The 23,533-nt window shown below is 43.1% G+C and overlaps 1 protein-coding gene across 1 annotated transcript in view; it reads right to left on the bottom strand.

Moving 5' to 3' along the window:
• MCF2L2 (MCF.2 cell line derived transforming sequence-like 2) overlaps positions 1-23,533 on the bottom strand; it is a 209,737-nt gene that overhangs the window by 5,765 nt on the left and 180,439 nt on the right. Inside the window, exons 25-27 of the mRNA XM_055570098.1 lie at positions 23,342-23,420; positions 14,518-14,551; positions 12,994-13,091 (exon numbers count right to left, since the gene is read on the bottom strand). Of these exons, the coding sequence (XP_055426073.1) occupies positions 12,994-13,091; positions 14,518-14,551; positions 23,342-23,420 (211 nt within the window). The remainder of the gene's footprint in view (positions 1-12,993; positions 13,092-14,517; positions 14,552-23,341; positions 23,421-23,533) is intronic.

Raw genomic sequence — 23,533 nt, 5'->3', positions numbered from 1 at the left:
CATTCCTACTCTTTACCCTATGCTCTAAAAGACACGATCCCTGTCCCCACAGTGCTGCCAAGTCAGCTTAGGGAGGTGAGCATCTGCAGAATGAGCCCACCTGAGGGAGCCCCGGGTTGAGCATCAGCTGAGTTCCAGATCCCTCAGGAATCTGAGTGCAGGAGAGAGTTTTTAGTTCAAGTGAGAATTCAGGGGGAGGGCATTGGGGCGAGGCCCATGGAGGAGGGCCTTCTGGGCAGAGGACTGGCAGAGCAGAGCGAGTGGAAGGAGCCTGAAGTTGGGATGGGGTGGGGTGGGGCACAGCACCTCTGGGAGCAGGCAGCCAGAAAGTGGGAGCTCCCAACCTACTGTCCGGAGGCCCCCCTAACTGTGTTCTGGGGCCCAAGGTCCTCCCCAGAGCAGGGCAGTGGGGGCTGTGCTAGCAACACAGGGAGCAGCGGGGAAGCCTCCAGAAAGCCGGCCCAATGCAAGGGCACAGCCTGGTTTAATTCTGGCTCCTGGGAGGTGGTGGGGTGAGCAGAGGAGAACCTGGCTCTGCAAGGTGCCTCCCACTGCCCTCCTCCTGATGTGACTTTGGGGCATCCACAGGAACCCCCAGAGATACCTCTTTAGGGTGATCATCCAGCCTGGGTGCCTTACAGGGGCAGACAGTGAGGACAGGATGGTGGTCTTGCTGGAAGGTCATTAGGGAGGAGCGGAGCAGCTGTGTTCTTGACCACCCCTGTGTGACCCGAAGAGCTGTGTCTCCAGGGGCTGAGGTCTGAGTGACCCAGACAGTGCCAGGTGCCAGGGACCCCAGAGGGACCCCAGAGGTACCTGCTGGGGATGGGGCTGGGCCCTGAAGCCTCATCAGCCATAGAACATGGGCAGCCAGCCTGGGGTGACAGTGGGCTGGAAGGAAATATAGGAACTAAAAGCCATGAAGACAAATTCCAGGGTAAGCAGCTCCTGGAGTGACATGATGATCTGGTGCTGGGCCCCTCTCTGCTGCTGGCCCTGCAGGATGGGTGTGGGCAGGGGACTTCTGTCACCCACATTCTCCTCACAATACCCTTGGAGGGAGAATTTCTTCTGAGGCAAACTGCATCTGCCCTGGGTGAGCCCTCACATTTCTTTCTCATGGGCCCTGGGCTCCGACAGTAGGAACCACACCCTATTCACCCAGCCTCCCCTGTGGCTCCTGGAAGGAACCCAGAATTCTTAGAACCCGGAAGCCTTGGAGAACATCCCTCAGTCAAAGCCCCTAGTTGTGCAGGGGAGGAAGTTGCAGCTCATGGGCAGTCTTTTACTATATCTTTGTCATTTCCATACTTAATCCCTTTCTCCTGGATTCACTGGCCGTGGACTCTGTGGTACTAAGAGTCTTGGGTACTAAGTCTTAGACCCCAAATCGGTCTGGCGGGTCACAGGCACCTCAGCGAATGAATGAGAGCCCATCGCCTGGGGTGGGAGCAAGGGCTTTGGAGGCAGTCAGACCTGGGTGTAGTTTTGATTTTGCCCCTCATTCACTGGCTGTGTGATCTTGGGTAAGCCACTTAACCTCTCTGAGCATCAGTTTCCTTGTTTCTAAAATAATAATATTTATTTTGCAGTGTTGATGTAAGAATTAGCAAAAATGTTTATAAAGTAATGTGGAATTTAATAAATAACACTTATTATGATTACTGTTAATAGTAATTACAGTAATACTAAAGAGAATGCCTCAGAACTGCTCTGGGCACTCCAGTGTGCTATTTTTACTCATGTTTTGGGGATATTTGTCTGCCATTGTCTTCATCTTCATAAATATCTGAGAGAGGAAACATTATAATGGTTAAAAAAGGGCTTTAACAGGAAGCAGATTGTGCATGTGTGCAGGAGCACACACACACACACACACACACAGAAGAAAAACCAAACTGAACACACCGACCCTTGACAAATATTTAGTTTGAGTACAGCAAAATTTCAAGTGATAGTTGTATTCTTGGAAAATGAACAGAATGACCCTGGTACCAGCCCAGGTCCAGCAGTGTGTTGGGAAGGTTTACCCCGAGTCTGGGACACTCCCAGTCCACGTACAGTATGAGCATAAAGAGTGTTGGTGGAGAAGGACAGGAAGAATAGAAAAGGTGGGTCATGAAAATTCATGCTGATAAGGACGGGTGTATTTTCTTTTCCTTCAGTGAATGATCTTTATAGCACATGCCACATAAATCCTAAAATATTTAGGGAGTTTAGTTTTAGCACCTAGTTTTTAGAATCTTGATCTTTTATTTTGCACAAAAAATGAAATTTACTAACAAGTGAGCCCATTAGTGAGTTTAAACTGTCCTCTTCAGATACATGTATATGTATGGCTGAGTCCCTTCACTGTTCATCTGGAACTATCACAACATTGTTAATCAGCTATGCATGCATCCTAAGTCAGTTCAGTTATGTCCTACTCTTTGCGACCCTATGGACTATAGCCCTCCAGACTCCTCTGTCCATGGGATGGATTCTCCAGGCAAGAATACTGGAGTGGGTTGTTACACCCTTCTCCAGGGGATCTTCCCAACCAGGGATCAAACCCGCGTCTCTTATGTCTCCCGCATTGGCAGGCAGGTTCTTTACCACTAGTGCCACCTGGGAAGCCATTAATTTCACCCCAATACAAAATAAAAAGTTAAAAAAAAGAATACATGTTTTTGGTTAACTATAGACTTTGAAACAGAGAAGGCAATGGCACCCCACTCCAATACTCTTGCCTGAAAATCCCATGGATGGAGGAGCCTAGTAGGCTGCAGTCCATGGGGTCGCTAAGAGTCGGACAGGACTGAGCGACTTCCCTTTCACTTTTCACTTTCACGCATTGGAGAAGGAAATGGCAACCCACTCCAGTGTTCTTGCCTGGAGAATCCCAAGGATGGGGGAGCCTGGTGGGCTTCCATCTATGGGGTCGCACAGAGTCGGACATGACTGAAGCAACTTAGCACACTTTGAAAATAAAATTAGGGCTTTCCCCTTGCTGTCCACTAGGTGGCATAAAGGGACAACTGTAGATCCTGCTAGTTCAGGGGTGGCTCTTACTCCATGGACTCCAAAGGGGTAAACTGTTTCTTTTTTTTTTTAAACTGGAGTTTCCTTTATTCCTCTATTCCTTTAAAATAACTATCTCTATCATATAAGTTAAAGTATATCATTTTCACTTGGGGGTTGGGGAGTAGAGAGCTGCTGCTGCTGCTAAGTCACTTCAGTAGTGTCCGACTCTGTGTGACCCCATAGACGGCAGCCTACCAGGCTCCCCTGTCCCTGGGATTCTCCAGGCAAGAACACTGGAGTGGGTTGCAATTTCCTTCTCCAATGCATGAAAGTGAAAAGTGAAAGTGAAGTCGCTCAGTCGTCTCTGACCCTCAGGGACCCCATGGACTGCAGCCTTCCAGGCTCCTCCATCCATGCGATTTTCCAGGCAAGAGTACTGGAGTCGAGCTACCTTAAAGCAATACGTAAGCCCCCAAGCTTTCCTTCCCTTCCCTGAAGGAACAAATGTAGGTAACTAATTGCTATTCAATATGCTAATGCAATCTAGGCACCAGCCTAAGAACTTCATCTAATTCTCACAAGACCATACAGTATCACTTCCATTTTGTAAAATAATTGATGAGAACAATGTAAGCACAAATAAGTTAAATAATTCACACAAAGAGAAGGAGCTGAAGTCTGTTAGTCCTCAGTGCTGGGACCCCTAACTGTGTGCAGTGTTGATAATGTGCTCTTTCTCTGCCTTCTAGGAGTCAGCCAGTGGGGTCTTGTTCTGCCTAGTTCATCCCAATAGCTCTCCAGAGCTCATGACAGGTGAGATCTCCAGGGGGCTTGCACCGGTACTAGGTTGGATTAAGATCTTTTGCTTGGTGCCTCAGAGTATAAACTTGGACATCTACAATGTGGTCTCTATCTGAAGTGTCCATTTCCTTTTCATACCTGTCTCTGGCCAGGTTTTCATTCCAATCCCAAAGAAAGGCAATGTCAAAGAATGTTCAAACTACTGCAAAATTGCACTCATCTCACGCACTAGCAAAGTAATGCTCAAAATTCTCCATGCAAGACTTCAACAGTATGTGAATTGAGAACTTCCAGATGTTCAAGGTAGATTTAGAAAAGGCAGAGGAACCAGAAATCAAATTGTCAACATCTGTTGAATCATAGAAAAAGCAAGAGAATTCCAGGAAACCATCTGCTTCTGCTTTATTGACTATACCAAAGTCTTTGACTGTGTGGATCACAACAAACTGTGGAAAATTCTTCAAGAGATGGGAATACCAGACCACCTTACCTACCTCCTGAGAAATCTGTATGCAGCTCAAGAAACAACAGTTAGAACTGGACATGGAACAATGAACTGGTTCCAGATTGGGAAAGGAGTATGTCAAGGTTGTATATTGTCACCTTGCTTATTTAATTTATTTGCAGAGTACATCATGTGAAATGCCACACTGGAGGAAGCACAAGCTGGAATCAAGATTGCTGGGAGAAATATCAATAACGTCAGATATGCAGATGACACCAACCTTATGGCAGAAAGTGAAGAGGAACTGAAGAGTCTCTTGATGAAAGTGAAAGAGAAGAGTAAAAAAGCTGGGTTAAAACTCAAGATTCAAAAAATTAAGACCATGGAATGTGGTCCCATCACTTCATGGCAAATAGATAGGGAAACAATGAAACAGTGACAGACTTAATTTTCTTGGGCTCCAAAATCACTGCAGATGGTGACTGCAACCATGAAATTAAAAGACGCTTACTCCTTGGAAGAAAAGCTATGAAAACCTGGACAACATATTAAAAAGCAGAAATATTACTTTGTCAACAAAGGTCCATCAAGTCAAAGCTATGGTTTTTCCAGTGGTCATGTAAGGATGTGAGAATTGGACTGTAAAGAAAGCTGAGTACTGAAGAATTGATGCTTTTGAACTGTGGTGTTGGAGAAGACTCTTGAGATTGCCTTGGACTACAAGGAGATCCAACCAGTCAATCCTGAAAGAAATCAGTCCTGAATATTCATTGAAAAGACTGATGTTGAAGCTGAAGCTGCAATACTTTGGCCATCTGTTGCAAAGAACTGACTCATTGGAAAAGGCCCTTGTACTGGGAAAGATTGAAGGCAAGAGGAGAAGGGGACGACAGAGGATGAGATGGTTGGATGGCATCACCGACTCAATGGACATGAGTTTGAGTAGGCTCTGGGAGTTGGTAATGGATAGGGAAGCCTGGTGTGCTGCAGTCCATGGGGTCTCAGTCAGACAGGACTGAGTGACTGAACTAACTGAACTCTGGCCAAGAGGAAGGGAATCACTCAGAAGCATTCAGTTGCTTTCAGCTTCCACATATTCTCACAGTACTCTTTATTTATTTATTTATTTTTAGTGCATATATTGCTGTGGACATGAGTTTGAGCACACTCCAGGAGACAGTGAAGGACAGGGAAGCCTAGCATGCTGCAGTCCATGGAGTTACAAAGAGTTGGACACGACTGAGTGACTGAACAACAACAAATTTTGTTGTCAGAATCCCTGCCAGTTTCTAGAGCAGCCTGATCCTGCTGCCTTAGACTTTCAGGGCTGCTAGGACCTGGGGTCAAAGAAACTTCACAACTGGGAAACTCTCACCTAGCTCAGCAACCAGCTGCCCTCTGAGGTGTCTAGCTGGGCTTAGCTGAAGCCTTGCCCATTTAATCAGAGATTTAGTGAGAATTTTCCCATAAGAATAAAATATAAAGCCCACCAAAGGAAACAGTTGTCACGCTCCAGGAAGTCCTTGATCCTGATCATCAGGAGGCGGGCAGCCTGCTACCTAACAGAGGCGGAGAGGAACACATCTGCGGCTCCTGTCATCTACAGGGACGTGTCCCGTACTTCCCTGCCCCGCTGTCACTGTAAATGGGCAAGTAAAAGGGCAAAAGCCAGACAAGAGTCTGGGACACCCAGCATGTATGCCACCAGCGAAGTGCCAGGTGAGAGGGAAAGGGATGTAGAATGAGTGGGAGGGAGATAATGACTTAAGGGTACAACCTAAGGACAACTTCAGCAGCAGGCAGCAGACATAGATTTAACTAGGACTCTTACTATGTCCACAGGTGGAAATGTCCCCCGTGGGAATCAAGACCTTCAGACCCGCTGAGGCTGAAGTAGAAGGAATGGGAGGACAATTCCCCATGTGGGTCACATTGGGTGTGACAATGAATAAGGTCACAACTCACTCAACCTCTTGGCTCCCATATCCATATATTCTGCCTCCTGGGGTCCTGGTGCCATAAAGTGGCCATTGGTTTAAGGTATATACTGCATCCTGAGGTTAGCACACCAACCCCTCAGTCTCATGTTCAAACTGTTGCTCACAGGTGCCCTCAAGAGGCTCTATCAGGTGAGCAGCGTCTGAACCTGTGGAAGGCTCAGTGGGCTGGTCCTGTGGTCACACGCCCATGGCTGTTCCTCTTGCGCCAGAATGAGTCTCGCAGACAAAGCAGTGTTCTGTTCTCGGTGTTGCAAACTGACGCACAGAGAGTAGGACAGGCACAGGTGTCAACCCCACTCACAGTGAATCACTGTACTCTCCAGCTTGGAGGGAATCACCTGTTCTCCTCAGGGGCTCAGCATGGGTCTCTGCTGGCAGTCAACACTGGCAGCAGCTAGATTGGTCTTGATGATAGGGAGCCCATGCTGCTGGGACCACGCACGGCCTTCCATTCTACTGCCAAGACTTCTCCATTCATGAGCCCATTGTGCAGGTACTGGGGTGCCAAGGAAGAAGCTGGCTGACACCTCCTGGCTAGGTCATCCAGTCAGCTTGGTTCTTTGGTAACTTCTCTGCAATGGATGTTCTCTGGAGTTGTTAAAGCATGGCACAAAGATCCTCACATTTTGAGCTCACATCCATATGTTTATGTGCCTCTTCCCCAGTTAGATCCTGTAATCTGATGCTAGTTATCATTCAAGAAGGGGTTGGGGAAGGGTGATGGGGATGTATCCTGAGGAGGGCAAGCACTGTGTTGCACAGTAAGTCCCCTACATATGAACCTTCAAGTTGAGAACTTTTAAAGATGTGAACATGCATTCACATGTCCAATCATGTAAGTTAGTTCATGTGTCTGGCGTACATTGTTGCATGTGTAAAGCCTCTGAAAGTAGTTGTACCTTTGTGTACTTTACTGTATAGTACTGTATAGAGTACTGTAGGACAGTATCTTTATTTCAAGCCCAGGATGTCTGGAAGCAAGTGTAAAAGCAGGGGTCATGTAGCTGGTACTGCTAAGAAGCGCCAAGTGATAATGATGGAAACAAAAGTGAAAGTAATTGCAAGAGTAGAGAGACAAGAGAAAGAAGTAACTGAAGAACCAGAGAGTCACATTGCAGGAAATGGCAAGGGGATTTTCTTTATTTGAGGAGGCACTGTTAATTTTTAAGACAAGGATCCAAACCTAGAATGGTACACGAAGATTGCAGCAGCCATTCAGAATGCAATCTAGTGTTACTGTGTCATCTACAATGAAGAAAAAAAACTACTACCCAGATATCACTGGATTGTTTTTTGAAGAGGGTAGATCGAATTGAATCCAGCAAGGAACCAGAACCTGTGCCATCAGTGAGGCATGAGTGAAACTGCAGTCTGCCTTCCATCTCCTATTGCTGATGATCCTTCAGCTCTACCATCTCCTACCTTCTCTCTGCTTTCCAGACAGTGACTCTTATTGACTCAAAGCCAGCCCCTGTATGCCAACTGTTGTACTGTACTTTTCAAGGTACTAAGGTTTATTTTTTGTGTGTTTGTCTCTTATGTATTATTGGTGTATAAAGTAGTGGCCACAGGACTGGAAAAGGTCAGTTTTCATTCCAATCCCAAAGAAAGGCAATGCCAAAGAATGCTCAAACTACCGCACAATTGCACTCATCTCACATGCTAGTAAAGTAATGCTCAAAATTCTCCAAGCCAGGCTTCAGCAACATGCGAACCGTGAACTTCCAGATGTTCAAGCTGGTTTTAGAAAAGGCAGAGGAACCAGAGATCAAATTGCCAACATCTGATGGATCATGGAAAAAGCAAGAGAATTCCAGAAAAACATCTATTTCTGCTTTATTGACTATGCCAAAGCCTTTGACTGTGTGGATCACAACAAACTGTGGAAAATTCTTCAAGAGATGGGAATACCAGACCACCTGACCTGCCTCCTGAGAAATCTGTATGCAGGTCAGGAAGCAACAGTTAGAACTGGACATGGAACAACAGACTGGTTCCAAATTGGGAAAGGAGTACGTCAAGACTGTATATTGTTACCCTGCTTATTTAACTTATATGCAGAGTACATCATGAGAAACACTGGACTGGAAGAAACACAAGCTGGAATCAAGATTGCCAGGAGAAATATCAATTACCTCAGATATGCAGATGACACCACCCTTATGGCAGAAAGTGAAGAGGAACTAAAAAGCCTCTTGATGAAAGTGAAAGTGGAGAGTGAAAAAGTTGGCTTAAAGCTCAACATTCAGAAAATGAAGATCATGGCATCTGGTCCCATCACTTCATGGCAAATAGATGGGGAAACAGTGGAAACAGTGTCAGACTTTATTTTTCTGGGCTCCAAAATCACTACAGATGGTGACTGCAGCCATGAAATTAAAAGACGCTTACTCCTTGGAAGCAAAGTTATGACCAACCTAGATAGCATATTCAAAAGCAGAGACACTACTTTGCCAACAAAGGTCCGTCTTGTCAAGGCTATGGTTTTTCCAGTAGTCATGTATGGATGTGACAGTTGGACTGTAAAGAAAGCTGAGCACTGAAGAACTGATGCTTTTGAACTGTGGTGTTGAAGAAGACTCTTGAGAGTCCCTTGGACTTGCAAGGAGATCCAACCAGTCCATTCTGAAGATCAGCCCTGAGATTTCTTTGGAAGGAATGATGCTGAAGCTGAAACTCCAGTACTTTGTCCACCTCATGCAAAGAGTTGACTCATTGGAAAAGACTCTGATGCTGGGAGGGATTGGGGGCAGGAGGAGAAGGGGACAACAGAGGATGAGATGGCTGGATGGCATCACTGACTCTATGGACGTGAGTCTGAGTGAACTCCGGGAGTTGGTGATGGACAGGGAGGCCTGGCATGCTGCAATTCATGAGGTCGCAAAGAGTCGGACACGACTGAGCGACTGAACTGAACTGAACTGAAAGTATTAATAAACCTATTATAGTACAGTATTATATAGCTGATTGTGTTGGTTTGGTATCTAGGCTGACTTTGTTGGACTTATGAACAAATTGGATATAATACACTCTTAGAATGGAATCTTTTCATATTAGGGGACTTACTCTATGTCTTATCTGAAACTTCTGCATAATCTTGCAGGGAGGAGAAGGGCTGATCCTCCATCAAGGTGGAATGGCACACTTCTGCCAGTCCAGGGGAACAAGGGAATGCACCCAGATATTCTCAAGTTTTTTGGTTGTACATCTTCCTTATCAGGGCCCAACTTGCCTGCTTCATCTGTTGGCACTAGGGACCCCAAATAATCAGGCACCAGACTTGCCTAGGCTGAGAATTCATCCCTCTCTCAAGTATGCCCTCTGCTGTAGGTGATGAGGGGCTGAACACCAGAAAGGAGGCCTTCTGATTCATACACTGTGCTTTAAATTGGCAATTACTCTGAGTCTGCCACTGTCTTTACTCTCTTCAATGCACCACTGGTGCTTAGCAGTACCCTCCCAATTACATTCCTGATAATTAATATCTTCCCCAAACCTCTCAAATGCTAGAGACACTGCACCTGCTGATGCATCCCTGTCTGTCTGTGTCTGATCCCAGTTCCACCACCAGGGAAGGTCTTGGCAGTTGAACAGCTGCACAGGCTAGTGTCCAGGATTCCCAACATTCCACCTACTGCTGTGATGCCTCATTGCCGTCTGGCAAGCAGCGACCCAACACCAGAGTCCCATCCTTTCTAGGACCTCTCCTGGTACTGTCTTAGGTCAGATTCCCCAGAAGCAGATTGTGCAAATGAGTTGAGGAGAAAGGGCATTCAGATGAAATGTGTAAGGCACTGAGGGCCGAAGATAGAGCAAGGAAAAAGCCAGTGCAGATGAGGGTTCAGCGAAGATCTAGCATCAGCCTGGTCACCTAGAAATTCTGGGGCATGGATGGCACCACAAGTGTCCCATCTTGAGGGAGAAGGACTAGCTTTTGTGCCCTGAATCAGCCAGAAAAGCTGCCCTAGAGAGAGGCCCTAAGCTCTCACGTATTTCTTGGATGGATGGCTCTGGTCAGATGAAGATTGCAACTGACTAACAAAAAGGATCAGGATGAGGTCTCAACAGCCTCTACTATACTACTGTGTGTAGGTTTTTTAAATTTAAAAACTAGTAGGTTTTATTTTTAGAGCAGGTGTAAGCTTATGGAGAAACTGAACAGAAAGTACAGAGTGTTTCCATATGACCCTTCACCATTCTCTCCGCACAGTTTCTCCTAGTATTTACATCTTGTGTTAGCGCAGTACGTTCATTACAATTGATAAACAAGTATTGATACATTATTACTAACTAAAGTCCATAGCTTACATTAGGGTTTACTCTTTGTGTTGTACCTTCTGTGGGTCTTGACAGATGCGTAACGCCATGCAGCCACCATTATATCATATAGAACAGTTTCAGTACCCTAAAAATCTCCTGCATTCCACCTACTCATTTCCCACCCCCTACACTGAACCCCTGGTGACTGCTGATCTTTTCATTGTCTCTCATTTTCTCTTTTCCAGAATGTCATGTAGTTGGAATCATACAGTATATAACCTTCTCAGAGTGGCTTCTTTTACTTAGCAATATGCATTTGTTTCCTCCAGATCATTTTAAGGCTTGACAGCTCATTTCCTTTTGCTGCTGAATAATATCCCATTGTATGGGTGTACCATAGTTTGGTAAATATTTAGATAAGTACCAAGGAGTATGATCACTGGACCACATGGTAAGATTATTTTAACTGTGTGAAAATCTGCCCAGCTCTTTGTACTGTTTTGTATTCTCATCAGCAACAAGTGACAGTTCCTATTGCTCCACATCCTCCCCACATTAGCGTCCTATACTGCGTTTACCGTGTAACTCTCAGTTTTTTGCTGCAACAGCCAATCGTTTGAAGAGCTAACAGGTTTTTGTGAACTTAGCTAGTAAAAAAGTCACCAAAGCTCATGTCAACCTAAGAGTTATTACCATTATATCTTTCTGCCTCCTGAAACCAGCCTGCTTCCTGGCATTTAAGGTGTGTGCATGCATGTGTGCACACACACAGATATACATAAATATATATGGACACAGTCTACAACCAAGCCTGGACTGGAACACCCTTAACTAAATGCCAGCTGTTCTTCTGCTTACTTCATGTCTTTGGGTCTGATGACCTCAATTACCTGGACAGAGACAGAAGGAAGCAAAGAAAGGCACCTGGACAATTCACATCTTTATGCTTTGGATAAAGGAGGAGTTATAACTTTATTAACAGGCTCATATCTGCTCATTTGTAGATTGTACCAATGTTGACTTGTCTGTCCTCAAGCAAAGGATCTTTTGTTTTCTTCAAGAGATTCTTGAACATGAAACACCTCAAGAACAAAACATACTTTATGACTAGACAAAATGGATAAACTCAGTTTTCTAACAGTACTTGATAAATTGGAGTCACCGGTTAAGTGGGCAGCCAAGATATGACTTGATCAGAGATAGCATTGGAGGATAAAGCCAATTATTTAGGAGATGAAAATCTGGTTTTATCTTTTCTTAAAAATGCTTTTTTCCCCATAAGTTAATACAAAGTCTCCACAGTAAAGAAAAACAAAAATTTCATACCTTCTAGATATTCTGCTACATGGAGGGACAGGCCTTATCTTACAAAGAAAACTTAGGGATTATATTCTATGAACTCTCATCAGCCATAATTTTTCTCAAGGCTTACTTTTTCTGGTCCGTACTAAGAAGGAAATATGTCATTTTTCATTTTTCAAATATAAAATATTACAATACACATATACACCCTAGTTGAGAAGGACTGCCTAATTAAATGCCATTGCCATTAATATTTGTTAACCAAAATGGAATATTCAATTTCCTAATTATGTGACTATCTTCCTGTTAATTTGCCATTTCATGCTTATTAGCATCCAAGGCTCTAGAAGTCTGAATAAGAAACATACACTAGTTAGCCTTGTTCTGGAGTAGGAGTGGGCTCTACATGTTTTGTTAATGGCTTTTTGTAATTTATAGGTGCTCAACAAATGTATTTTGAACTAAAACTCCTTTTAGAGGCCTTTTCCAAATAAAGTATATGCCTGAAGACATCCCTCAAGTCCCACCAAACTAATCACATGATAATCTAAAACCAAAGTATCAAATACTAAATTCCTAATACTTCGATTTCAGGCAGTAGAAAAAGCATAAAGAAGGTATTTTGGGAAAGATTATCTTTAAATAGTCAAGGAAAGAAAAATGACAACAAAAATAGCACATTCAAGCCCCATAAACACATAATCTATCATGCCATTAAAATACAAAATATAAAAATGCCTCCACATTTGTTTCTTTTTGACCCCATGCCTGATTCTGCCTACCAGAAAACTGACTGATCAAGTGTTCCTAACCTTTTCAGGGAAAGCTTTGGGAGGAGGTGAAATCCATAAACCCCGGATAGAGCAAAATGTACAGCGCCCCCATTCGGTGTCTTTCTTCCAAAGCAGTGGCATGCTGGCAATGCTCTTAGCCTAAAACCATTTCCTTAAGAGGACAGCTCTTCCAATGAAGAAATTACTTCTCAATGTGAAATATTTGCCCTCATTTTCATTCTGGCCTAACTGGATCTATGCAAATGAATAGCAAGAAGTTGATTTTATACCTTTCTTCTTACTCACAGGATTAAGGAAGGGCTGAGATTCAGGTACTACATCCCTCAGCTTCTAAGCAGCTGGCGTCACCCCCATTGATTTCTTGCTCCACTCTACCATTGGATCTTACCTTGACTCCTACATGTGCTGGCGACTGAGTCTTCCTTGCTACTGGTAGCTCTTTCCATATTTTCAATCCAGGGTACAAATTCCACTTCATTGCCTTTGCTTTAGAGAAATACACATGAGCTCCCTACACTGGTTCTCTACGGCAGGAGTGGTATTGCCTCACACCAGATTTTCCCCAGCTAAAGCTTTATGGACCTGCTTCCTATTCCTCCTCCACCTGTGGTCTAAGACTTGCCCCAGATTTCTGGATGACATTTAACAAAGGAATGTTAAAGGGATTCCACCTGACAGAGTACATAGTTAACACCTAACTGGCCACAAATGTTGAAATGGGAGAGGTGAGGCAATGAGCTAAAGCTTATCACCTCCTAGCTCTTCTTACAGAGTGGTTTGCTAGCCTGATGTGATCATTCAATCAGTTCTTTCATTTATTCACTAAACATTTACTGAGCATCTACCTGAGTGCCAGGTTCTTGTGTAATATGAAGCCTGAGGGAAACTAAAACTAATAAGGCAACCTCTGTGCCCTAGAGAAAATTCATGGTCTAGTAGGGAGAAAAAGCTAAACACGTCATAAAATTATAATACAGCACATTCAATCCCATTGGGGTACTCCTTAAGGGAGTGAGTACAGAGAGGAGGGAAAGAGACTCGACTGTCCACCAGAGCCCTCGCCCCTTCCCATCACTATCATCTCTCTTTATTTTAGGGGAGCCTCTACTAAGCAGGCTGTACCTGGACTGGATCCCAGGCTACGGGTTTATTCAGCAAGTGTTTATTGGGTACCTCCTGAGTGCCCTGGAACAGGGAGAGGAATTAGAGATGGAGAGTTTCTAAGTGGGCAGGAATAGATGGGTAAGGAGCACCAGAAAGAACTGAACCCTGAAAGAAGTATGAGTGTATCCTCCTCCAGACAAGGAGGAATGCAGAGAGGAAGGACGATGATCAGGAGAGTTCCGGGTAGAAAGAGAGAAGCTGAATGACTTAACATCAGAGGGTACACTTGCCTAGTCAGCGAAATAGGAGGCAGGGCAGCCATGTGACAATAGGAGTAGAATTGGAGGTCATAGAAAAGTTACAGAAGACAGCCAGAGGCAAAAACACTTACAGTAGGTTTCAAAATGGCAGGTATGACTCAACTGCAACTCAGCAACCTAGCATTGGGAGAGATGCCCGAGGCTGGCAGTGGGGCCAGGGAGCTAATAGTTTTTAATTACAAAAGTTGAACTAAATTAAAACTTAATTGGAAATCCCTTGTAATAAGCTAAGTGATGAATAAAATCAATGAAAGCAATTATGTAGTTGCGGGGGGTAGCAGAGGATGAGATGGTTGGATGGCTTCACTGACTCAATGGATATGAGTTTGAGCAAACTCTGAGAGAGAATGAAGGACAGGGAAGCCTGGCATGCTGCAGTTCTGGGGTTGCAGAGTCAGACATGACTTAGCGACCAAACACACACAATTATTTAGAATCAATAGAAACTATCTGCAACACTGGACACCTCTTAAAAAATGAGTACACACCTAGTGCTTGCTTCAAACCGTACATTTCCTTGGTATGAAATTAAAAAAAAAAAAAACAAAAAACCAGCACTCTCAAACATAGCTTCCCCAGTAGCTCAGCTGGTAAAGAATCCACCTGCAAAGCAGGAAACACCGGTTCCACTACTGGGTTGGGAAGATCCCTCGAGTAGGAAATGGCAACCCACGCCAATATTCTTGCCTGGAGCATTTCATGGACAGAGGAGCCTGGTGGGCTACAGTCCATGGGGTCGCAAAGAGTCAGATGTGACTGAGCTACTAACACTTTCACTTTTTAACTCTCAAACATAAGCCAATTTGAATAGATTTTACACGTTGATTTTATACACATGTAGACACATAGAATCCCATGGATGGAGGAGCCTGGTGGGTTGCAGTCCATGGGGTCGCTAAGAGTCGGACACGACTGAGCAACTTCACTTTCACTTTTCACTTTCATGCATTGGAGCAGGAAATGGCAACCCACTCCAGTGTTCTTGCCTGGAGAGTCCCAGGGATGGGGGAGCCTGGTGGGCTGCCGTCTATGGGGTCCCACAGAGTTGGACATGACTGAAGTGACTTAGCAGCAGCAGCAGCAGCAGCAGACACATAGAATACTATAAAAATTTATTAAAGTGTATAGGCTTTGGTCTTATTTTCTTAGCCATTTGGAAAACCTTTCTGCAATCCTGGCTTACTTGGGCCTGGCATCCCTCCCATTCTCTGGCCATCCTGCCATTTCCTGTGTGCCTTGACGCTTAGTCCATCCAGGTTTCTACGGTGAGTTCCATTAGCACTGAATAAAGGAATAAACAATGTGCACATTAAGTGCTCATTTTTTCCACCTGAGCCCAAATTACCTGACTTGGTGAGGGAAACAGCATGAGTTTCTGGGACAGTGATAAGAATCACATTCTTCATTTGGGTGTTGTTCCAGCCTGTGAGAACAGCACCAGGTCTCAACCTCCAGTGGCCCTCACCACCTACACTTGTGTTAAAGCCTAACGCCTCAGTCTGATACTGGAGGTTTACCTCCCTCTCTCTCAGCCTCATTTCCTTCCACTCTACCCAGGAACCTCTCAAGCCTGGCTCCAGGTCATCAATGAATGTGCTCCCTTGGAGGCAGCTCAGTAATTTTCAAAGGTTCCTGGGTCCACCTTCATTACCCATGTGATGGGCAGAAGTTGTCCAGGTGCTACAACGGGCCTGCGGCTTGGATTTCCTGCCTTAGGCTCAGGTCCCTGCCAGGACAAGGAGAGACCTTATACCAGGCACCATGCTGCCCCTGCAAAGCCGCCTGCAGCCAGAGCCCCTCCCCAGTGAGCCTGAACTTCTTCTGGTGTCCCCAGGCCTCCCGGTCACAGGCGGTCAGGCCACAAGGGAAGTATATGTAGAAGCTGTCCCAAACCACGGTGCCCGCTGCCCTCCTTGACCTGTGCTGCTGGGTCCCACGCAAGGGTCACACTCTTCCCTTTAGTTAAGAGAGTGGGATGTGACAGTGTAGGGATAAAGCAGGGTGTAGAGCTGTCTAAAGTGATGGGGCTGAGGTTCTGACCACCTGCCTCCCTCCCCTATTGCCTGATGTCCCTGCATCTATGTTCCACCCAGAGTCTCATCTCCTCGAAAGAACCAGCCCAAGGCTCCACTCCTGCTTACTCAGTCACAGGGTGCAGAGGCCTCTCTAAATTCCTAGAGCCCTTGCTGTTGGCATCACTTGAAGTGACGTTTCATCAGACCTTGGTGAGCCAGGCTCAGGGGACTTGGTTCTGCTGCTGGAAAGTTTTGTGAAATTGACCCTCTGTTTGCCTGTCTGAAGATGAAAGGGGCCGGAACCACGCCTCTGGGCTGATGTTTCAGTTCAGTTTGATTGCTTTTTTCAGTCTAAACTACTTGCTAGTGTCTGTTTCTGCTTCCTCTCTATATTTTACATTTCTGTCACAACCTAGAGCATAGAGTGCTAGGGCTTGAGGAAGACTTAAGAAATTTGTTTCTGAGGTATTAACTGAATGAATACCAAGATCTTACAACAAACATGTTTTTCTGTGGGGCAAAGAACAATTGGGTGATCTAATTAAAATTTAGATTGTAGATTAAGCTCACTATTGTTAAGATATCAGTTATCACCAAATTGATCTATAGATTTTACACAATCCCAATCAGAATCCCAGCAAGGTTTCTTGTAGAAATTGACAACTGATTCGAAAATATATACAGAAATGTAAAAGATATAGAATAGCCAAAACAACTTTAAAAAGGAAAACCAATGTTGAAAGACTCAAACAATCTGATTTTAGACATTATAAAACTACAGAAATCTAGGATAGTACAGTATTGATGTCAAGATAGAAAACTAAAGCAATTAAACAGAATAGAGCATCCAACAATAGATGCACGTATATAAATAGTCAATTGGTGGAAAAAGAGTCTTTTCAACAATGGTAGTAGAACAATCATTAATGTGCACAAAACTAAACTTTGATTGACACCTCATAGCAAATACCATAAAAATCCCTCAGAATGGATCAGAGACCTAAGTGTAAAACTTAAACTATAAAACATCTAGGAGAAAACATAGGAGAGAATCTTTGTTATCTTTAAACAAATATTTATTACACATAACACCCACAGTATGATCTGTAATTTAAAAAATATTGGATTTCATAAAAATTAAAATCCTCTTCTCCTAAATAGATACTCTTAAGAGAATGAAAAACTAAGCTACATACTGAAGGAAAATATTTGCAAATTACATATCCAATAAATGACTTGTATCCAGAATATATTTTTTAAAAACTCTCAAAACTAAATAGTAAGAAAACAATGAACAAAAGATTTGAACAGAGACTTCACTAAAGAAGATATATGGATGGCAAGGAAGCACACAAAAGGATGCTCAACCATTAATCACAGCAACTTAAAACCTCAGTAACATGCTGCTACACACCTATTAGAAGGCTTAAAATGAAAAGAGGCTGTCAATACCAAGTGTTGGTGAGATATGGAGCAAGTGGAACTTTCATATACTGCTATGGGAGTATAAGATGGTATAACCATATTAGAAAAGAGTTTAGCAATTTCTTTAAAAAGTTAAACATGCACCTGCCATATGACCTAACCATTACACTCTTATTTACCCAAGAACAATGAAAACATATGTCTGCAAAATGATTTGTACCCAAATCTTCAAAGCAGCATTAGCACCTCAAAAGTGGAAAGAAGCCAAATATACATTAAGAGGTAAAAGGATATGTAAGCTGCTGCTGCTGCTGCTGCTACTGCTGCTAAGTCACTTCAGTCATGTCCGACTCTGTGCGACCCCATAGACAGAAGCCCACCAGGCTCCCCCGTCCCTGGGATTCTCCAGGCAAGAACACTGGAGTGGGTTGCCATTTCCTTCTCCAGTGCATGAAAGTGAAAAGTGAAAGTGAAGTCACTCAGTCGTGTCCAACTCTTATCGACCCCATGGACTGCAGCCTACCAGGCTCCTCCGTCCATGGGGTTTTCCAGGCAAGAGTACTGGAGTGGGGTGCCATTGCCTTCTCCGTATGTAAGCTGGGGTACATCCAAACAATGGAACTCTACACAGAAATAAACAGGAATATACTATTGCTACACAAAGAAACATGAATGTATCTCAAAATAATTATGCTAAGTGGGAGAAACTAGACCAAAAAAAGTACATGCTATATGTTTCCTTATGGAATTCTAGAAAATTCAAAATAATCTATTGTGATAGAAGATCAGTGATCACTTGGAGAGCTGTAAAGGGATAAAAGAGGTACAAGAGAAAGGTCATAAGAAGAAACATGTGGAAAATTTGGGGGATGAAAGAGGTGTTCATTATCTTGATTGTGGTGATGCTTTTACAGGTGTGGACATGTGTCAACATTTACCAAATTGTATACTTTAAATATGTGCAATTTATTATGTCAATTATATCTCAATAAAGCTGTATTTTTTTCAATAAAGCTCTTTTAAAAATTGTTTAAGGCTTCTTCCCGGAAACTTTAATAAACTACAATGCATATTTCCAAGCATAAACCCTAGCAATCCTAATTTTACAGTTCTAGGCTAGGACCCAGAAACCTGCATTTGACCCAAGCTCTTCAAGCAATTCCAGTGCAAGTTTTCCCTAAACCACACTTCGTGAAACACTGATCTAGAGAGTAAGGATTTCTAGAACAATATTGTAATTAGAATGTTAGTTTCTGGGGAAAATAAGTAACTTTTCCTACTAGGGTTGTTATATCTTTCTGTATTATGCCTCCAGAGCACACATATTCCATTACCATAACATGTATTTAGCATATTATAAATAGTTCAAAGGCAAAATTAAATCATATCTTTCCCCCCATCTTCAGTTCAGTTCAGTTCAGTCACTCAGTCATGTCCGACTCTTTGCAACCCCATGAATCACAGCATGCCAGGCCCCCCTGTCCATCACCAACTCCCGGAGTTCACTCAAACTAATGTCCATTGAGACGGTGATGCCATCCAGCCATCTCATCCTCTGTCATCCCCTTCTCCTCCCGCCCCCAATCCCTCCCAGCATCAGGGTCCCTGAGGAAGCCAAGATATTGCACTTTCCAGACCAAGACTTTAAATCAACTTAAAAAAAAAATGTTTAGAATGAAAGGAAGCCATATATAAAGAACTAAAGTATGAAAACAAACTCTCATCAAATAAAGAATATAAAGAGAGAGAAATTATACTTTAAAAGGACCAAATAGATATTTTGGATTGAAAAGTATAATAACTGGAGTGAAAAATTCACTTCAATGGTTCAATAGCTAATTTGAGTAGGCAAAGAATCAGAGAACTTATACATGAGTTAATTGAAACTACCCAATTTGAAGAATAGAAAGAAAAAGAATGAAAAAAATAAACAGAGCTTTAAAAGCCTGTAGGACACCAACAAGCATATCAACATACACCTAACAGGAGTCCCAGAGGACAGAAAAAGGGACTGAAAAAATTAATACTTAAAGAAATAATGGCTAAAGACTTCCAAAATTCAAAGAAAAATGCTAATCTACACAACCAAGGTGATCTAAAAACTCCAGAAATAAAAACTCAGAGAACACCCACCTATACATAATATGATCAAACTGTCAAAAGACAAAGAAAGTAGAGATAGCCAAGATGGCAGATTAGGAAGACCACAAGATCACCTCCTTTCATGACTACATCAAAATTACAACAATGGCACCCCACTCCAGTACTCTTGCCTGGAAAATCCCATGGGCGGAGGGGCCTGGAGGGCTGCAGTCCATGGGGTCGCTAGGAGTCGGACACGACTGAGCGACTTCACTTTCACTTTTCACTTTCATGCACTGGAGAAGGAAATGGCAACCCACTCCAGTGTTCTTGCCTGGAGAATCCCAGGGACGGGGGAGCCTGGTGGGCTGCCGTCTACGGGGTCGCACAGAGTCGGACACGACTGAAGCGACTTAGCAGCAGCAGCAGCATAGAGCAACTACTGATAAGAAACACCTGAAGATTAGCAGAAAAGGTTATCTACAACTAAAGATATGAAGAAGGAACTAAAATGAGATAAATATGAGGGGCAGAAAAGCAGTAGAGTTAAAACCCATACCCACTCGGTAGACAACCCACAAACAAGAGGATAATCACACTTGCAGAAGTTCTCCCCAAGGAGCAAGGGATACAAGCCCCACATTGAGCTCCCTAGCTCAGCCGTCCTGCACCAGGAAGATGAGCCCCCAGAGTCAAACGCTTTGAAGGCCAGCAGGGATTACTTTTGGGAGAGTTAGAGGGCACTAGAAAATAGAGACTCTACTCTTAAAGAGAATGTACAAAATCTCACATGCTCTAAGACCCAGGTCAGAAGAAATAGTTTCAAAGAATCCTGGGTTAGACCACTTGCTAATCTTGTAGAACTTCCCAGAGAGGTAGGAAGAAACTAGGAACTCCCTGGGAATACAGGTGCTGGCAGCAGCCATATTTAGGAGCTCATTCTACCATGAGGATACTGGTGCTGGCAAGTGCCATCTTCCCTCTAGATGATTGGTTCTGGGAAACAGCCCCATTCAGCAGCAGGCCTGATGCCCTAAGACCCCATGAATCTCCAAGTCATTCAGGGACCCAGCCTCATCCACCAGAGGGCCCAGGACTCAGACCCACTCACTAGTGGGCCAGTGCTAGTCCTGGGAACCCCTGAGTCACAAAGCCAACTTCTCCAGGACCTAGTACTGCTTGCCAGCAGGCAAGGAGCATCCTCAAAGAGGCAGAGCCTGGCAGCCAATTGGGATGGGGGCCAGCCCTGGCTACAAGTATGCTTATAGTAGTCAGCCTCATCACAACAGAAAAGTCCATACAGCTCACAGAGGAGGCAGTCCTAGAACACATCACTCAGGTGATCAAAGAGAGGTTGGGCCCCATAGAACATCTCCCACATAAGGCCACATCTCTGATGTGGGAAACATAGCTGATAGAATATATAGAAATAAAAACAAAGTTAGGCAAAATGAGGTGACAGAGGAAAATGTTCCAAATGAAAGAGCAAGAATAAAACCCTAGAAGAACTATTAAGCAATAATTATTACTCATTTACCCAATAAAGAGCTCAAGGTGAAGCTAATAAAATGCCGTGCTGTGCTGTGCTTAGTTTGCTCAGTTATGTCCAACTCTTTGTGACTCCATGGACCATTGCCCACCAGGTTCCTCTGTCCATGGGGATTCTCCCGACAAGAATACTGTAGTGGGTTGCCATGCCCTCTGCTGAATGAGCTAAAAAATAGATGAACATAGAGAGCAATTTTTAAAGAGTTAGAAAATATAAAGAACTAAGCAGAGCTAGACAATACAATAACTAAAATTAAATATACATTAGAAGGAATCAACAGTAGATTAGATGATACAGAGGAGTGGATCAGCAAACTGGAAGACAGAATACTGGAAATTACCCAAGCTGGCCAGAGAAAAGAAAAAGAATTGTAAAAAATGAAGATAGTTTAAGAGACCTCTGGGACAACATCAAGTATATTAATATTTGCACTCTAGGGGTTCTAGAAAAAGAGAGAGAGAAGTTGGAGACACAATAGCTTAAAACTTCCCTAACTTGGGGAAGGAAACAGATATCCAGGTTCAGAAGCACAGAGAGTCCCAAACAAGATGAACCCAAAGATATCCATACTAAGATAGGTTGTAATTAAAATGGCAAAATTAAAAGCATCAAGGGGAAGGCAACTAGTTACATAAAGTTGCAAGATACAAAGGTAATATACACAAATCTGTTGCATTTCTATACACTAACAATGACCTATCAGAAAGAGAAATCAAGAAAAAATCTAATTTGCAATTGCATCAAGAAGAATAAAATACCTAGGAATAAATCTAACCAAGGAGAGAAAACTATAAGACATTGATGAAAGAAATTTAGGACAACACAAGCAAATAGAAAGTTATACCATGCTCACAGATTGGAAGTCAATATTGTTAAGAATGACTATGCTCCCCAGGGGAATCTACAGATTCAATGCAATCTCTCTCAAAATACCAATGGCATTTTTTCACAGAAGTAAAAAAAAAAAATTCTAAATTTGTATAGTAACAAAAGACCTGAATAGCCAAAACAATCTTGAGAAAGAACAAAGCTGATGGTATCATGAGCTGTGATTTCAAACCATACTACAAAGATACAGTAATGAAAAAATGTAGTAGTGGTACAAAAACAGACACACAGATCAATGGAACAGAATAGAGTGCCCAGAAATAAACCCACACTTATGTAGACAATTAATCTATGACAAAGGAGGCAATAATATACATTGGGGAAAAGACAGCTTTTCCAACAAATGGTGTTGGAAAACTGGACTGCTACATGCAAGGGAATCAAAATTAACTACTTTCTCACACCATGTACAAAAATAAACTCAAAATAAATGAAAGACTTAAATGTAAGACCTGAAGCCATAAAACTCCTGAAGGAAAACATAGGCAATATACTTTTATTTTTTTGTCCATGCTGTGTGGCATGCAGGATCTTAGTCCCCTGAACAGGGATTGGACCTGTGCCCCCTGCAGTGGAAGTGTGGAGTCTTAACCACTGCATTGCCAGTGAATTCCCAGACAGTATACCTTTTGACATATATTGTGGCAATATTTTGTGTATAGAAATACTGAACTACTAAGCTGTGCACCTGGAACAAACATACTTTGAAGGTCAATGACCCTTTAATTAAAAAAAAAGAGAGAGAAAGAGAGAATCTAGAAAGCAGCAAGAGAAAAGCAACCTGTATCATGCAAATATTTTTTAATAAGTTAATAGCTTAACTCTTATTATAAACTATGGAGGCTACAAAATAGTGGGATGACAAAAGTGCTTTAAGTAAAAGACTGTCAACAAGAATTCTATATCTATGGCCAACTGATTTTCATCAAGTCTGCTGTCTTAATTCAGGCTGCTATAACAAAATGCCATATCCTGGATGGCTTGTAAATGACTGAAGTTTCTTTCTTACAGTTCTGGAGGCTGAAGTCTGAGATAAGGGCACCAGCCTGGCTGAGTTCTGGTGAGGACCCTCCTCTGGGCTGCATATTATTGACTTCTGATTGAGAAAATTGGGTCAGGGCAATTGGGTAGGTGAGATCATGTCTAAAAGGGACATACACACAATTACAAAACCCCTACACCATCTAAAGCAAGCACAGGTGCTTCCAGGTACTATGAAAATGTGCCCACAGTTATTTTCTAGGCAAATCATTTTCTTTAACAATATCCCCAATCTCCACACCACCACACTGATTCCACACAAAGGTGGAACAAGTATACTCCCCAAACTGAAGTCAGCAAGGGTAAACTTACCTTTAATATTGTTTTGTTGTTTCATCAATAATTTACTTATTTCTGAAAACCAACAATCTCTGATTTCTTTTGAAGCTGCCTGCAATTACAGATAAGAAAATACTGACTATCATCACCTCGTACATATTGGACAGGACTTTTATTCTCTGGGTGACTTTTAGAATGAGATAAAAAACACTTGCTGAGTTATGG

This window comes from Bubalus kerabau, chromosome 2 (assembly GCF_029407905.1).
Source record: "Bubalus kerabau isolate K-KA32 ecotype Philippines breed swamp buffalo chromosome 2, PCC_UOA_SB_1v2, whole genome shotgun sequence".
Classification (NCBI taxonomy): Eukaryota; Metazoa; Chordata; class Mammalia; order Artiodactyla; family Bovidae; genus Bubalus; species Bubalus kerabau.
Note: the sequence above shows the minus strand (reverse complement) of the source record. Positions and strands in the feature narration are given on the sequence as shown.